Genomic DNA, 17,917 nt, shown 5'->3' on the forward strand with positions numbered 1-17,917 from the left:
TTTTTTTTTGCCCTTTTTGGGTTATTTTGGGGGTATTTTTGGGTTCATTTTGGGGGTATTTTTGCCATTTTGGGGTTCATTTTGGGGCTTTTTTTGCGGTTTTTTTTTTTTTTTTGCCATTTCGGGGTGATTTTGGGGTCCACTTTTGGGTGTTTTTTGGGCGATTCTGGGCTCCCTGCTGGGCTCTCACCTGGCTCCGGGGCCTCTTTTCGGACGTGCTCGTCCTCCAGGGCTCCGATGCCGCCGCTGAACATCACGGGCTTGATCCACTCCCGGCGCTGCCCCCCGGGCAGCACCTGCCCGAAGGAGCGGGCGAAGCCTGGAAACCCCCAAAGCCGCCCCAATTTACCCCAAAAATCCCGGCCGGAACCGCCCGGGATTGGCTGAAATCGGAGGAACGAAAAAACGGCCGAAAAAACGGCCAAAAAAAACGGAAAAAAACACCCCAAAGGGGCCTCAAATTAACCCCAAAATTAAACCAAAAATCCCGGCCGGAATCGCCAAAAAAATCCCGGCCGAAATCACCCGAAATTACCCAAACTGGAGAAAATTAAAACCACCCCAAAATCTGCCCCCAAATCTCCCAAAATCTCCCAAAATCAGCCCCAAAATCAGCCCAAATTAACCCAAAATTAAACCAAAAATCCCGGCTGAAATCACCCAAAAATCCCGGCCGAAATCACCCAAAAATCCCGGCCGAAATCACCCAAAATTACCCAAATTGGAGAAAACTAAAACCACCCCAAAATCAGCCCCAAAATCCCCCAAAACCAGTCGCAAAATCAGCCCAAATTTACCCAAAATTAAACCAAAGATCCCTGCCAAAATCACCCAAAAATCCCGGCCGAAATCACCCAAAATTACCCAAATTGGAGAAAACTAAAACCACCCCAAAATCTGCCCCGAAATTAACCCAAAATCAACCCAAAATCAGCCCCAAAACCAGTCCCAAAATCTGCCCAAATTTACCCAAAAATCCCAGCCAAAAATCACCTGGAATTACCGAAATTGGAGAAACCCAAAATCCCCCAAAATCCCCCAAAATCAGCCCCAAATCAGCCAAAGTTCCCAAAATTTCCCCAAATTGTCCCCAAACATCCCCAAAATGCCCCAAATGGTCCCTAAATGTCCCCAAACCTTCCAAAATGTCCCAAAATTGTCCCAGGTTCCCCAGAATTGTCCCCAGGTGTGCCCAGGTGTGCCCAGGTGTGTGCCCAGGTGTCCCCAGGTGTGCCCAGGTGTATCCCAGGTGTGCCCAGGTGTATCCCAGGTGTATCCCAGGTGTGCCCAGGTGTATCCCAGGTGTATCCCAGGTGTGCCCAGCTGTGCCCAGGTGTATCCCAGGTGTGCCCAGGTGTATCCAGGTGTATCCCAGGTCTATCCCAGGTGTATCCCAGGTGTGTCCCAGGTGTATCCCAGGTGTATCTCATGTGTGCCCAGGTGTCCCCAGGTGTATCTCAGGTGTGCCCAGCTGTGCCCAGCTGTGCCCAGGTGTGCCCAGGTGTATCTCAGGTGTGCCCAGGTGTATCCCAGGTGTCCCCAGGTGCCCCCAGGTGTGCCCAGGTGTCCCCAGGTGTATCTCAGCTGTGCCCAGGTGTGCCCAGGTGTATCTCAGGTGTGCCCAGGTGTATCCCAGGTGTATCCCAGGTGTGCCCAGGTGTATCCCAGGTGTGCCCAGGTGTGCCCAAGTGTATCCCAGGTGTGCCCAGGTCTATCCCAGCTGTCCCAGGTGTGCCCAGGTGTATCCAGGTGTATCCCAGGTCTATCCCAGGTGTATCCCAGGTGTGCCCCAGGTGTATCCCAGGTGTATCTCAGGTGTGCCCAGGTGTCCCCAGGTGTGCCCAGGTGTGCCCAGGTCTATCCCAGCTGTCCCAGGTGTGCCCAGGTGTATCCCAGGTGCATCTCAGGTGTGCCCAGGTGTGCCCAGGTGTATCCCAGGTGTGCCCAGGTGTATCCCAGGTGTATCCCAGCTGTCCCAGGTGTATCCCAGGTGTGCCCAGGTGTGCCCAGGTGTCCCCAGGTGTGCCCAGGTGTCCCCACCTGCCACCAGGGGCTCCCCGAATTTGTTGCCGTAGTCGCTGGCGCCGTCGCTGGCCCCGATGGCCACCTCGAGGGGCCGGGCAAAGGCCGGGGGGTACGGGGCCAGCGCGTCCTCCCAGGGCTGCTCGAAGCCTGGGAACGGGGAAAAAACACCCCAAATTGGGAAAAAATACCGAAAATGGGGAAAAACCCAAAAAATGGGGAAAACCCCAAAAAATGGGGGGAAAAACCACAAAAAAATGGGGGGGAAAAAACACAAAAAAATGGTTTAAAAACCCCAAATTCGGGGGATTTCTGGGGGGTTTTGGGATTTCGGGGCCAGCGCGTCCTCCCAGGGCTGCTCGAAGCCTGGAACCCAGAAATGGGGAAAAAACACCCGAAATTGGGAAAAAAACAAAACTGGGGAAAAAACCACCCAAAAATGGGGGAAAAAACCCCAAAAATGGGGCAGAAATCCCAAATTTGGGGGATTTTTCGGGGATTCTTGAGAATTTTTAGGGGAATTTTGGGATCATTATTCGGATTTTGGAGGATTTTTTTGGGGTTTCTGGGTGGGATTTGGGGGTTTTTGGGGGTTTCAGGGTGCGATTTTGGGGTTTTTGGGGGTTTCTGGGTGTGATTTTGGGGTTTTTGGGGGTGCTGACCCCGATTTTTGGGTTTTTTTTCGGGGATATTTTTTGGGATTTTGGGTTTATCTCGTGTCTCACCCGGGATGAGCAGGTTGCCGAAGCAGTGCCGGGGTTTTTGGGGGTTTCAGGGTGGGATTTTGGGGTTTTTGGGGGTGCTGACTCCGAATTTCGGGGGGGTTTTGGGGTTTTTTGGGGTTTTTTGGGTTTTTTTTGTCTCTCACCGGGATGAGCAGGTTGCCGAAGCAGTGCCGGGGTTTTTAGGGGTTTCAGGGGGGGATTTTGGGGTTTTTAGGGGTTTCAGGATGGGATTTTGGGGTTTTTGGGGGTTTCTGGGTGGGATTTTGGGGTTTCTGGGGGTGCTGACTCCGATTTTCGGGGGGATTTTGGGGTTTTTTGGGGTTTTTTTGGGGTTTCTCATGTCTCTCACCGGGGATGAGCAGGTTGCCGAAGCAGTGCCGGGGTTTTGGGGTTTTTTTGGGGTTTTTAGGGGTTTCACGGAGGGATTTTGGGGTTTCTGGGCGGGATTTTGGGGTTTCTGGGGGTGCTGACTCCGATTTTCGGGGGGATTTTGGGCTTTTTTGGGGTTTTTTTTGGGGTTTCTCGTGTCTCTCACCCGGGATGAGCAGGTTGCCGAAGCAGTAGCCGGGATTTTTTAGGGGTTTCAGGGTGGGATTTTGGGGTTTTTAGGGGTTTCTGGGCGGGATTTTGGGGTTTTTGGGGGTGCTGACTCCGATTTTCGGGGGGATTTTGGGTTTTTTTTGGGGTTTCCCGTGTCTCTCACCCGGGATGAGCAGGTTGCCGAAGCAGTAGCCGGCCGTGCCCGCGATGACGTGCGCCCCCCTGCCCGTGCACTGCACGTCCCGGATGCGCCCCCCGGTGCCGGTGGTGGCGCCGCTGAACGGGGCCACGGCTGCGGGGGGCGGGGTCAGACACGCCCACCGCCACGGACACGCCCACCGCCACGGACACGCCCACCGCCACGGACACGCCCACCGCCACGGACACGCCCACCGCCACGGACACGCCCACCGCCACGGACACGCCCACCGCCAGGGACACGCCCGCCGCCACGGACACGCCCACCGCCACGGACACGCCCACCGCCAGGGACACGCCCACCTCCAGGGACACGCCCAATGCCACGGACACGCCCACTGTTCCAGACATGCCCACCACCATAGACACACCCACCGTCACGGACACGCCCACCGCCACGGACACGCCCACCTCCCTGGACACGCCCACATTGCCTGGACACTCCCAGCTGGGCACTGACCCCTCCCACTGACCCCTGAGTGACCCCTGAGTGACCACTGAGTGACCACTGAGTGACCACTGAGTGACCCCGAGTGACCCTGAGTGACCACTGAGTGACCCCTGAGTGACCACTGACAGCTGAGTGACCACTGAGTGACCACTGACCGGTGGGGAAGTTGTGCGTCTGACCCCTGACTGACCCCCGAGTGACCCCGAGTGACCACTGAGTGACCCCTGACCCCTGAGTGACCCCGAGTGACCACTGACCAGTGGGGAAGTTGTGCGTCTGACCCCAGACTGACCCCAGACTGACCCCTGACTGACCACTGAGTGACCACTGACCACTGAGTGACCCCTGACCCCGAGTGACCACTGACCGGTGGGGAAGTTGTGCGTCTGACCCCAGGGTGACCCCTGACCCCCGAGTGACCACTGAGTGACCACCGAGTGACCACTGACCGGTGGGGAAGTTGTGTGTCTGACCCCTGACTGACCCCTGAGTGACCCCTGACCCCGAGTGACCACTGACCACCGAGTGACCACTGACCGGTGGGGAAGTTGTGTGTCTGACCCCAGGGTGACCCCTGACCCCCGAGTGACCACTGAGTGACCACCGAGTGACCCCGAGTGACCACTGAGTGACCACCAAGTGACCACTGACCGGTGGGGAAGTTGTGCGTCTGACCCCTGACTGACCACTGAGTGACCCCTGAGTGACCCCTGACCCCTGAGTGACCCCGAGTGACCACTGACCGGTGGGGAAGTTGTGCGTCTGACCCCTGACTGACCACTGAGTGACCCCTGAGTGACCCCTGACCCCTGAGTGACCCCGAGTGACCACTGACCGGTGGGGAAGTTGTGTGTCTGACCCCAGGGTGACCCCTGACCCCCGAGTGACCACTGAGTGACCACCAAGTGACCACTGACCGGTGGGGAAGTTGTGCGTCTGACCCCAGGGTGACCCCTGACCCCCGAGTGACCACTGAGTGACCACCGAGTGACCACTGACCGGTGGGGAAGTTGTGCGTCTGACCCCTGACTGACCACTGAGTGACCACTGACCCCTGACTGACCCTGACTGACCCCTGACTGACCACTGAGTGACCACTGACCACTGAGTGACCCCTGACCCCGAGTGACCACTGAGTGACCCCTGACCCCGAGTGACCACTGACCGGTGGGGAAGTTGTGCGTCTCGGCGGTGAAGGTCACGTGCCGGACGCTCGTCCTCTTCTCGTAGGGGCTGGGTCCGGCCGGGTCCTGCGGCCACAGCGCGGCCACCGGCAGCCCCCGGATGGCGCTGGGGGAGCGAGGGGTCAGCGGCGCCGAAATCCACGGAATTCACCCCAAAAAACCCCAAATTCCCAAAAAATCATCCCTAGAAACCCCCAAAACCTGAAAAAACCCCGAAATCCCCAAAATTCACCCCGAAATCCCGGCCCGGCAGCCCCCGGATGGCGCTGGGGGAGCGAGGGGTCAGCGGCGCCGAAATCCACGGAATTCACCCCAAAAAAACCCAAAATTCACCCCAAAAAAACCCAAAATTCACCCCAAAAAAACCCAAAATTCCCAAAATTCACCCCAAAAAAACCCAAAATTCACCCCAAAAAACCCCAAAATTCCCAAAATTCACCCCAAAAAAACCCAAAATTCACCCCAAAAAACCCCAAAATTCCCAAAATTCACCCTGAAAAACCCCAAAATTCCTCCCGAAATCCCGGCCCGGCAGCCCCCGGATGGCGCTGGGGGAGCGAACGGAAATTCCCAAAATTCACCCCAAAAAAACCCCAAAAACCTGAATAAAAACCAAAAATCCCCAAAATTCCCCCCGAAATCCCGGCCCGGCAGCCCCCGGATGGCGCTGGGGGAGCGAGGGGTCAGCGGCGCCGAAATCCACGGAATTCACCCCAAAAAAACCCAAAATCCCCAAAATTCACCCCAAAAAAACCCAAAATTCCCAAAATTCACCCCAAAAAACCCCAAAAACCTGAATAAAAACCAAAAATCCCCAAAATTCACCCCGAAATCCTGGTCCAGATGTCCCCAGTGTATCCCAGGTGTATCCAGGTGTCCCCAGGTGTATCCAGGTGTATCCCAGGTGTATCCCAGGTGTATCCAGGTGTATCCCAGGTGTATCCCAGGTGTGTCCCAGGTGTATCCCAGGTGTATCCCAGGTGTATCCCAGGTGTATCCAGGTGTATCCAGGTGTATCCCAGGTGTATCCCAGGTGTATCCAGGTGTATCCCAGGTGTATCCCAGGTGTATCCAGGTGTATCCAGGTGTATCCCAGGTGTATCCCAGGTGTATCCAGGTGTCCCCAGGTGTCCCCCAGGTGTATCCCAGGTGTATCCAGGTGTATCCCAGGTGTATCCAGGTGTATCCCAGGTGTATCCCAGGTGTATCCAGGTGTATCCCAGGTGTATCCCAGGTGTATCCAGGTGTATCCAGGTGTATCCCGGGTGTATCCCAGGTGTATCCCAGGTGTATCCCGGGTGTATCCCAGGTGTATCCCAGGTGTATCCAGGTGTATCCCGGGTGTATCCCAGGTGTATCCCAGGTGTATCCCAGGTGTCCCCAGGTGTATCCAGGTGTATCCCAGGTGTATCCCAGCTGTCCCAGGTGTATCCCAGGTGTATCCCAGGTGTATCCCAGGTGTCCCCAGGTGTATCCAGGTGTATCCAGGTGTATCCAGGTGTATCCAGGTGTATCCAGGTGTGTTCACCTGCTGTTGTCGCAGAACTTGATGACGTTGTTGGGGTGGGAGCAGCTCTGGGTGTCCATGAGGGAGCTCAGGAGGCACCTGGGCACAGGTGTGCCGTCCACGGTCACGTGACCCCGGAAGAACCAATGGCGGCTGTGCTCGCTGGAACGGGTGTGACGTCATCAGCACCGGTGTGACGTCATCATCATCATCACAGGTGTGACGTCATCAGCACCGGTGTGACGTCGTCATCATCACCGGTGTGACGTCATCAGCACCGGTGTGACGTCATCATCATCACAGGTGTGACGTCATCACAGGTGTGGCACAGGTGTGACAGCTTTGGAATTTTGGGCAATTTGGGGGAATTTTGGATCTCTTTGGATCTTTTCGGACATTTTTGGGATATTTTTGGATATTTTCGGGGAATTTGGGGGATTTTTCGGGGAGTTTTGGACATTTTGGGATATTTTTGGGGATTTTTGGATATTTTTGGGGATTTTTGGATATTTTTTGATATTTTGGATATTTCTTGATTTTTTGGGATATTTTTGGGGAGTGTTGGATATTTTTGGCGATTTTTGGATATTTTGGGATATTTTTGGATATTTTTTTATATTTTTAGATATTTTGGGATATTTCTGATAATTTTTTTTTATATTTTCGGATATTTCGGGATATTTCTGGGGAATTTTGGATATTTTCGGACATTTTTGGGGATTTTTGGGATTCCAGTGGGACTTTTGGGGATTTCTGGGGCGTTTCCGTGGGATTTCCGTGGGATATTCGGGATTTTGGTGTTTTTGGTGGGATTTGGGCGGTTTTGGGGTGGTTTTTGGGCTCACCTGTTGCTCTGGGCCAGGTCATGGGATGGGAATTTTGGGGTTTTTGTAGGATTTCAGTGGGATTTTGCAGATTTTTTGGGATTTTTGTAGGATTTCAGTGGGATTTTGCAGAATTTTTGGGATTTTTGTGGGGTTTTTGTGGGATTTCAGCGGGATTTTGTGGAAATTTTCAGGATTTTTGTGGGATTTTTGTGGGATTTTTCAGAATTTTTGGTATTTCTGCGACTTTTTTGTAGGAAATTGGGGATTTTTGTGGGATTTTTGTGGGATTTCAGTGGGATTTTGCAGAATTTTCGGGATTTTTGTGGGATTTCAGTGGGATTTTGCAGAATTTTCGGGGTTTCAGTGGGATTTCCGTGGCATATTCGGGATTTTGGCGTTTTTGGCGGGATTTGGGCGGGTTTGGGGTGGTTTTTGGGCTCACCTGTTGCTCTGGGCCAGGTCATGGGATGGGAATTTTGGGGTTTCTGTGGGTTTTTTGCAGGAAATTGAGGATTTTTGTGGGATTTCAGTGGGTTTTTGCAGAATTTTCAGGGTTTCAGTGGGATTTCCGTGGGATATTCGGGATTTTGGCGTTTTTGGCGGGATTTGGGCGGGTTTGGGGTGGTTTTTGGGCTCACCTGTTGCTCTGGGCCAGGTCGAAGAGCTCCACCGAGGTCGGGTTCCTGCCGGCCCTCTGGAACAGCCTCGTGTAGAACTCCAGGTCCCAGGAGTCAAAGGCCAGGCCTGGCCAAAGGGGGAAAAACCCCAAAATCACTCCCGAAAAAATTCCCCCCGAAATCCCAGGAAATCCCCCCCCCCAAAAAAATTTAAAAAAAAAAAAAATCCCAAAAATCCCCCCCAAAAATTCAGCAAGATCGTCACAAAATATGGCCAAAAATTCCCCCCAAAAAATTCCCCCCAAAAATCCCCCAATGCCCCCAACCCCCCCGATGTCCCAAATGTCCCCAAATGTCCCAAATGTCCCAAATGTCCCCGATGTCCCCAATCCCCTCAATCCCCCAAATGTCCCCAAATGTCCCAAATGTCCCAAATGTCCCCGATGTCCCCAATCCCCTCAATCCCCCAAATGTCCCCAAATGTCCCCAAATGTCCCCAAATGTCCCCAAATGTCCCAAATCCACTCGATGTTCACCCGATGTCCCCTCGATGTCCCCAAAGTCCCCAATGTCCTCAATGCCCCCCATGTGTCCCCAGTCTCCCCAGTGTCCCCAATGTCCCAAATGTCCCCAATTTCCCCTCTGATGTCCCCTCTGTCCCCAAATGTCCCCAATCCCCCCAAACACCCCAGTGTCCCCTCTGTCCCCTCGGATGTCCCCGTGTCCCCAATATCCCCAAATGTCCCCAATGTCCCCAATGTCCCCAATGTCCCCAATGTCCCCTGTGTCTCTGCTGTCCCAAATGTCCCCAATGTCCCCTCTGATGTCCCCGTGTCCCCTGTGTCCCCTCTGTCCCCAATGTCCCCAAATGTCCCCGATCCCCCCAATCCCCCCAATGTCCCCAATGTCCCCAATCCCCCCTCTGTCCCCTCTGTCCCGGTGTCCCCTGCAGTGTCCCGGTGTCCCCAATCCCCTCTCTGTCCCCTGCGGTGTCCCGGTGTCCCCTCTGTCCCGGTGTCCCCTGCGGTGTCCCCTCTGTCCCGGTGTCCCCTCTGTCCCAGTGTCCCCTCTGTCCCGGTGTCCCCTGCGGTGTCCCCATGTCCCGGTGTCCCCTGTGGTGTCCCCTCTGTCCCGGTGTCCCCTGCGGTGTCCCCATGTCCCGGTGTCCCCATGTCCCCAATCCCCCCTCTGTCCCAGTGTCCCCTGCGGTGTCCCGGTGTCCCCTCTGTCCCGGTGTCCCCTCTGTCCCAGTGTCCCCTGTGGTGTCCCCATGTCCCGGTGTCCCCTGTGGTGTCCCCTCTGTCCCGGTGTCCCCTCTGTCCCAGTGTCCCCAATCCCCCCTGTGTCCCCTGCAGTGTCCCGGTGTCCCCTCTGTCCCGGTGTCCCCTGCGGTGTCCCCACGTCCCGGTGTCCCCTGTGGTGTCCCCTGCGGTGTCCCCATGTCCCGGTGTCCCCTGCGGTGTCCCCATGTCCCGGTGTCCTCACCCATGTCCCTGTCGGCGTCCCTGAGCGCTCTCCGGCCGCCGCCCAGGACGTCGATGGCGGTGACGGGCGCGGGCGCGGCGGGCGCGGCCAGCGAGCGCAGGGGCTCGGGGTACAGCTGCTCCGTCAGGGGGTCCCGCAGGGCGCGGCCGAGCCGAGCGCGCAGCTCCGGCGACACCGGCACCGACACCTGGGAGTGTTTGGGGATTTGGGATTTGGGGATTTGGGATTGGGGATTTGGGATTTGGGGTACAGCTGCTCGCCCAGGTGTATCCCAGGTGTATCCCAGGTGTATCCCAGGTGTATCCAGGTGTATCCCAGGTGTGTCCCAGGTGTATCCCAGGTGTATCCCAGGTGTATCCCAGCTGTCCCAGGTGTATCCCAGGTGTGTCCCAGGTGTATCCCAGGTGTATCCCAGGTGTATCCCAGGTGTATCCCAGGTGTGTCCCAGGTGTATCCCAGGTGTATCCCAGCTGTCCCAGGTGTATCCCAGGTGTCTCAGGTGTATCTCAGTTACTCCCAGGTGTATCCCAGGTGTATCCCAGGTGTATCCCAGGTGTATCCCAGGTGTATCCCAGCTGTCCCAGGTGTATCCCAGGTGTATCCCAGGTGTGCCCAGGTGTGTCCCAGGTCTATCCCAGGTGTATCCCAGCTGTCCCAGGTGTATCCCAGGTGTCTCAGGTGTGCCCAGGTGTATCCCAGGTGTGCCCAGGTGTGTCCAGGTGTGTCCAGGTGTGCCCAGGTGTATCCCAGGTGTGCCCAGGTGTGTCCAGGTGTGCCCAGGTGTATCCCAGGTGTATCCCAGCTGTCTCAGGTGTGCCCAGGTGTATCCCAGGTGTATCCCAGGTGTATCCCAGCTGTCCCAGGTGTATCCCAGGTGTCCCCAGGTGTGTCCCAGGTGTGCCCAGGTGTCCCCACCTCCACCAGGAGCCTCCGGGCTCTCTCCAGGCGCCGCACGCGGCTCAGCCCCGCGGCGCGGCACAGCGACACGGCGTTGGTGGAGAAGGGCGTGCACACCCCCAGCCTGCAATTAGTTAATTAGCCCTGATTAATTAGCCACAATCAGCCCGAAATCCCCCCAAAAAAATAACCCAAAATTATGGAATAAAGAAAAAAAAAGCTGCGAAAAAATCCCCCCGAAAGCCTAAAAAAAAAAAAATCCCAAATGGTGGCGCCCCCAAAAGCCCCAAGCCTAGGGTTAATTAGCCCCAGTTTGTTAATTAGCCCTGATTAATTAACCACAATTAGCCCGAAATCTCAAAAAAAACTACCAAAAAAACCCCAAAAAACCCAAAAAATGCCCCAAATTCCACCCAAACGGTGGCACAGGGACACAGCCCCAGCCTGGGGTTAATTAGCACAGATTAATTAATTAATTAGTCCTGATTAATTAGCTCTAATTAGCGCAAAATTCCTCTCAAAAAATACCCAAAAAACCCCAAAACCCCCAAAATTCTCCCAATTCCCCCCCAAAAATCTCAAAATTCCCCCAAAAATCCCAAATCCCCCCGAATCCCCAAAATTCCTCCAAATCCCCCCAAAATCCCAAAATTCCCCCAAAATCCCCCAAATTCCTCCCAAATCCCCCCAAAAATCCCAAAATATCAAAAAAAATCCCAGAAAATAAAAAAAAATCCCCAAAAATTAAAAAAAAAAATCCCCCCCAAAAAAATCCCAAATAATAAAAAAAATCCCAGAAATCCCCCCAAATTCCCCCATATTCCCCCAATTCCTCCCAAAATCCCCCAAAAATCCAAAAAAAAAAACCTCAAAAAAAGTCCCACAATTCCCCCCCAAATTTCCCCCAAAACCACCCAAAATATCGAAAAAAGAAAATCCCAAAAAATCAAAAAAAATCCCAAAAAATCCCAAAATCCCCCAAAATCTCCCCAAAAAAATTCCAAAATCCCAAAATCCCCAAAATTCCCCCAAATTCCCCCAAATCTCCCAAATTCCCAAAAAAATTCCCAAATTCCCACCGAAACCCCCCCAAAAATAAAAAAAAAAACGAAAAAAAACCCCAAAAAACCCCAAAATCCCACAAAATCCCACAAAAAATCTCACCAAATCCCCAAATTGCCCAAATCCCACAAAAATCCCCAAATTCCCCCAAAGCCCCCCCGAAGATCCCAAAATACCAAAAGAAAATCCCAAAACATCAAAAAAAAAAAAATCAAAAAAATTCCCCAAAAAATCAAAAAAAATCCAAAAAAACCCCCCAAAAAATAAGAAAAAAATCCCCAAAAATCCCAAATCCCCCAGAAAATCCCAAATCCCAAATCCCAAGCCCGGCGCCCACCTGGGCCCGATCTCCAGCAGCACGTGGTGCCCGCGGGGGCTCAGGAAGCTCCGGGGGGCGACGTCCCCACCCTGGGCCAGGGGGGACCCCAAAATCCAGCGCAGCGTCCGCGACTCCTCCTCGCTCGGCGGCGCCTCCCCTGCGCCCCCAAAACCGCTCAGGAACCCCAAAAACCCCAAATCCCACAAAAAAAACCCCAAAATAACCAAAATCCCACAAAAATCCCACAAAAATCCCACAAAAATCCCACAAAAATCCCCCAAAATCCAGCGCAGCGTCCGCGACTCCTCCTCGCTCGGGGGCACCTCCCCTGCGCCCCAAAACTGCTCAGGAACCCCAAAAACCCCAAATCCCACAAAAAAAACCCAAAATAACCAAAATCCCACAAAAATCCCACAAAAATCACAAAAAATCCCATTGAAATCCCAAAAAATCCCACAAAAATCCCACTGAAATCCCAAAAAATCCCACAAAAATCCCCCAAAATCCAGCGCAGCGTCCGCGACTCCTCCTCGCTCGGCGGCGCCTCCCCTGTGCCCCAAAACCGCTCAGGAACCCCAAAAACCCCAAATCCCACAAAAAAACCCCAAAATAACCAAAATCCCACAAAAAAAAACCCAAAATCCCACAAATAAAACCAAAATCCCACAAAAAAATCCCACAAAAATCCCACAGAAATCCCAGAAAAATCCCACAAAAAAAAACCAAAATCCCAGGAAAATCCCAGAAAAATCCCACCCAAAAAATCCCACAGAAATCGAAAAAATCCCATAAAAATCCCCCCAAAAAATCCTGTAAAAAAACCCATTAAAACTGAAAAAAACCCCACAAAAATCCCACCAAAAATCCCATTCAAATTCCATCAAATCCCATTTAAAAAAACCCAAAAAAAACCCCCAAAAATTCACCAAGAATCTCCCAAATTGCCCAAAATCGCCGGTTTTGGCCCCAATCTCACCCTCCCAGCCCAGGTAGTAGCAGAGCTCGCAGGTGACCCCAAACAAAACCCACAAAAATCCCATTAAAAACCCCAAAATTCCCCCAAAACCCCCCAAAATGTCACAATAAATTACCCAAAATGACCCCGAAATTGCCCAAAATCGCCGTTTTTGGCCCCAATCTCACCGTCCCAGCCCAGGTAGTAGCAGAGCTCGCAGGTGACCCCCGTGACCGCCGGCTCCGCCTCCTTGGCCGCCCTCAGGGGGGGCCCCAGGCCCGAGGGGACCCCGAGATCCGGGACCCCCCCCGGGCTGGGGGGGCGCACGAAGAAACGCAGCAGCTGCATCTGGGGGGGCAAAAAAATCCCAAAATTTGGGGATTTCCCAAAAAAAATCATCCTAAATTGGGAATTTCCCAAAAAAATCCTGCATCTGGGGGGGCAAAAAAATCCCAAATTTGGGGAATTTCCAAAAAAAATATCCTGAATTTGGGGGTTTCCAAAAAAATTCCTGCATCTGGGGGGGCAAAAAAATCCCAAATTTGGGGATTTCCAAAAAAATCATCCTGAATTTGGGGATTTCCCAAATAAATCCTGCATCTGGGGGGGCAAAAAAATCCCAAAATTGGGGAATTTCCAAAAAAATCCTGCATCTGGGGGGGCAAAAAAATCCCAAATTTGGGAATTTCCAAAAAAAATCCCAAACTGGGGGGGCAAAACATCCCAAATTTGGGGGCCAAAAATCCCAAAATTGGGGATTTCAAAAAAAAATATCCTGAATTGGGGATTCACAAAAAAAATTCCTGCATCTGGGGGGGCAAAAATCCCAAAATTTGGGGATTTCCCAAAAAAAATAATCCTGAATTTGGGGATTTCCAAAAAAAAATCATCCTGAATTTGGGGGTCAAAAAATCCCAAAATTTGGGGATTTCCCAAAAAAAAATCATCCTAAATTGGGGATTCCAAAAAAAATCCTGCATCTGGGGGGCAAAATAGCCCAAAATTTGGGGTTCCAAAAAATCCCAAATTTGGGATTTCCAAAAAAAATAATCCCAAATTGGGGGTTCCAGAAATAATCCTGAATTTGGGGGATTTCCAAAAAAAAAAAATCCTGAATTTGGGGGGGTTTCCCAAAAAAAAATCCTGAATTTGGGGATTTTCTGCCCAAAAATCGTGAAAATTGGGCAATTTCCACATAAAAAATTGGGAATTTTCTGCATAAAAAAATCCCAAAAATTGGGGGTTCTCCCTCTCCTGGGACCCCCAATTCCCCCAAATTCCCTCCAAAATTCCCCAAATTTTCGGGTCTCACATCCTCAAAACCTCCCGTGACCCCCAAAATTCCCCTAAAAACTCCAAAATTCCCATAAAATCCCCCAAATCGGGACCCCCCCGAACCCTCAGTGACACCAAAACCTCCCGGGACCTCAAAATTCCCTTAAAAACCCCAAAATTCCCCGAAAACCCCAAAAATTCCCCCAAATCCCCCAAATTCGGGACCCCCCGAAAACTCAGAGACCCCAAAACCTCCCGGGACCCCAAAATTCCCCTAAAAACCCCAAAATTCCCCCAAACTTCCTCTAAAAACCCCAAATTTGGGGTCTCCAACCCCAAAATTCGCCTAAAACCCCCAAAATTCCCCAAAATCCCCCAAATTCGGAACCCTCCGAACCCTGAGCGACCCCAAAACCTCCCGGGACCCCCAAAATTCCCCGAAAAATCCCAAAATTCCCCTAAAAACCCCAAAATCGGGACCCCCCTGAAACCTCAGTGACACCAAAACCCCCGGGACCCCAAAATTCCCCGAAAAACCCCAAAATTCCCCCAAATCCCCCCCAAATTCACTTAAAAACCCCAAATTCGGGACCCCCCCGAAACGTCAGTGACCCCAAAACCCCCGGGACCCCCAAAATTCCCCTAAAAACCCCCAAATCCCCCAAACCCCAAATCCCCCCCAATTCCCCCAAAATCCCCCCAAAATTTCCCCAAATCCCCAAATCCCCCCAAAATTCCCCTAAAATCCCCAAAATCCCCCCAAAATTCCCCCAAAATTCCCCCAAATCCCCAAATCCCCCCCAAAATTCCCCTAAAATCCCAAAATCCCCCCAAAATTCCCCCAAATCCCCCAAATCCCCCCCAAAAATCCCCTAAAATCCCCAAAATCCCCCCAAAATTCCCCCAAATCCCCCAAATTTGGGGTCTCCCAACACCCAGACTCCCCAAAACTTCAATCCCCCCAAACTTTGGGTCTCCACCCCCGGGACCCCCTCCCCCCCCCACCCCAAAATTCCCCCAATTCCTCCAAACTCGGCACCGCCCCCCCAAAAAAACCCCAAAACCCCCCAAAAACCCCAAATCCCGCCACGTGCTCCCCACGTGCGCCCCCTCCCCCTCTCCCCTCCCCCCCTCCGGGGGGTCCCCCCCAAATTTTTGGGGTGGCCAAGGCTCGGCCGCCCCTCCCCCCCCCGGTACCTGGCGCGGGATTCGCCGAATCTTCCCCAAAATCGGCCCCGGGGGACCCCAAAAATGGGGGAGGGGCGGGGCGGGGGCGGGGCGGGGGCGGGGCCAAGGTCAGGCCACGCCCACCGCGCCCGGGTCGCGATTGATTTCGAAATGTTCCAAATTCGCTCGAAATCCGCCCAAAAAATGGCTCGGAATCCGCCCGAAACTCACCCGAAACTCACCCAAAATTCAGCCAAAATTTACCCGAAATTCAGCCAAAATTTATCCCAAATTTACCCAAAATTTACCCGAAATTTACCCCAAAAATTATCCGAAATTTACCCCAAAATCCTCCAAAATGTATCCAAAATTCACCCAAAAATCGCCCAAAATTCACCCAAAATTCAGCCAAAATTTACCCAAAATTTATCCGAAATTTACCCCAAAATCCTCCGAAATGCATCCAAAATTCACCCAAAATTCAGCCAAAAATCGCCCAAAATTCACCCTGAACCCGCTCAAAATTCGCTCAGAATTCACCCAAAAATCGCTCAAAATTCAGCCAAAATTTATCCAAAATTTACCCCGAATTCAGCCAAAAGAACTCCAAAATTCGCTCCGAATTTGCTCAGAATTCACCCATAATTCGCCCAAAATTTATCCAAAATTCAGCCAAAATTCGCTCCAAATTAGCCCAAAAATCACCAAAAATGCGGCCAAAATTCACCCAAAATTCACCCAAAATTTGCCCAATATTAATCCAAAATTTGGGGATATTTAGGGGATTTTTGGTGGAATTTTGGGGTTTTTTTGGGGAAATTTGGGGAGAATTTGGGGATTTTTTATGGAAATTTTGGGGAATTTGGTGAAAATTTGATTGAATTTTGGGGTTTTTTGGGAACTTTTGGGGAATTTTTGGCTTTTTTGGGGCTTTTTGAGAAGGAAATTGGAATTTTTAGGGGAATTTTTTGGGAATTTTGGGGAATTTTCGGGGGAAATTGCGAATTTTGACGTTTTTGGGGGAATTTTCGGGAATTTTTGGGGTTTATTGGGAATTTTTGGTGAATTTTTTGGGGCTTTTCGGGGGGATTTGGGGCTTTTGGGGGGAGGATTTTTGGGGAATTTTTTCCCTTTTGGGGGATTTTTTAGGGAATTTTGGGGATTTTGGATTTTCAAGGGAATTTCGGGGGAAATTTTGGGATTTTTTGGGGAATTTTGGGGCAGCCCCGCGCTGGGGGTTGGGGGCGGTGGGGGAGGGGCGCCCCTCCCCCCGCCCCTCCCCCCCCAAGGCCGAACCCTCCCACGTGACCCCGGGGGGGGGGAGGGGGCGCGGCAGGGGCGGAAAGGTCGTGGGTGACGTCAGAGTGACGTCATGGCCTTGAGAACCCCCCCTCCCCCCCCAAATCCAACCCGGGACCCCCAAAATCCACTCGGGACCCCCAAAATCAACCCCGGGACCCCAAAATCCACCCTTGGACCCCCAAAATCCAACCCGGGACCCCAAAATCCATCCTGGGACCCCAAAATCAACCCCGGGACCCCCAAAATCAACCTCGGGACCCCAAAATCCACTCGGTACCCCCAAAATCAATCCCGGGACCCCCAAAATCCAACCCGGGACCCCAAAATCCATCCTGGGATCCCAAAATCAACCCCGGGACCCCCAAAATCAACACCGGAACCCCCAAAATCCTCTCAGAGACCCCAAAATCCACCCTGGAACCCCAAAATCCACCCCGAGACCCCCAAAATCCATCCTGGGACCCCCAAAATTCGCCCCGGGACCCCAAAATTCTCCTTCCTCCCAAAATCGGGGGGTCCCGATCCCCAAAATCTGCTCAGGATCCCAAAATCCGTCCCGGGACCCCAAAATCCTCCTCGGGACCCCCAAAATCCACCCTGGAATCCCAAAATCAACCCCGGGACCCCAAAATTCTCCTCCCTCCCAAAACTGGGCGGTCCCGAACCCCAAAATCCTCCTCGGGACCCCCAAAATCCATCCAGGACCCCCAAAATCCAACCCGGGACCCCCAAAATCCATCCTGGGACCCCCAAATCCCCTCGGGACCCCAAAATCCTTTCGGGACCTCCAAAATCCCCTCGGGGACCCCCCCGGATCATCCCACAGAGCCCGCGGGGGGATCCGGGACCCCCAAAATCCCCTCGGGACCCCCAAAACCCCTCGTGGACCGCCCGAATCTTCTCACGGACCCTTCGGAAAGATTTAGAACTCCCCAAATCCCCCCCGGACCCCTCAAAATCCCACCCGGGACCCCAAAATCCCCTCGGGACCCCCAAAATCCGCCCCTCCCCCGCAACCTTGGGACGTTCCGGGACGTTCGCGCGCGTGGCGTGGCCCCGCCCATGGACACGCCCCCTGGGCGGGGTTTATGCAAATGAGTGTATTATATAGTCACAGCGCCCTCTGGCGGTGCCCGCCGGGATCGCGCATGCGCGGTGGGAACGCGAGCGCAACGGTCCCGAACTGTCCCAAAATTACCCCAAAAATGACCCCAAAAGTGGCCCCAAAAATGGCCCCGCGATTGCCAGAAGTGGTGCTAAAACTGCAGGAAGTGTCCCCAAAAATCACCCCAAAAATCACCCCAAAATGGCCCCAAAATGGCCCAAAATGTCCCCAAAAATAACATCAAAAATCCCGAAATTTGCCCAAATGTCCCCAAAATGA

General features: G+C 52.9%; 1 protein-coding gene across 1 annotated transcript in view; it reads right to left on the reverse strand.

Moving 5' to 3' along the window:
* The window catches only part of PFAS (phosphoribosylformylglycinamidine synthase), a 35,189-nt gene extending 21,068 nt beyond the window's left edge, over positions 1 to 14,121 (reverse strand). The window contains exons 1-10 of the mRNA XM_053933184.1: positions 12,978 to 14,121; positions 11,853 to 11,991; positions 10,472 to 10,577; positions 9,557 to 9,743; positions 8,093 to 8,198; positions 6,649 to 6,789; positions 5,102 to 5,226; positions 3,451 to 3,579; positions 2,041 to 2,172; positions 191 to 319 (exon numbers count right to left, since the gene is read on the reverse strand). Coding sequence (XP_053789159.1) covers positions 191 to 319; positions 2,041 to 2,172; positions 3,451 to 3,579; positions 5,102 to 5,226; positions 6,649 to 6,789; positions 8,093 to 8,198; positions 9,557 to 9,743; positions 10,472 to 10,577; positions 11,853 to 11,991; positions 12,978 to 13,188 — 1,405 coding nt within the window. The 5' untranslated portion in view covers positions 13,189 to 14,121. The remainder of the gene's footprint in view (positions 1 to 190; positions 320 to 2,040; positions 2,173 to 3,450; positions 3,580 to 5,101; positions 5,227 to 6,648; positions 6,790 to 8,092; positions 8,199 to 9,556; positions 9,744 to 10,471; positions 10,578 to 11,852; positions 11,992 to 12,977) is intronic.
* Between the last annotated feature and the right edge of the window lie 3,796 nt (positions 14,122 to 17,917).

This window comes from Vidua chalybeata (genome assembly GCF_026979565.1).
Source record: "Vidua chalybeata isolate OUT-0048 chromosome 36 unlocalized genomic scaffold, bVidCha1 merged haplotype SUPER_36_unloc_2, whole genome shotgun sequence".
NCBI lineage: Eukaryota > Metazoa > Chordata > Aves > Passeriformes > Viduidae > Vidua > Vidua chalybeata.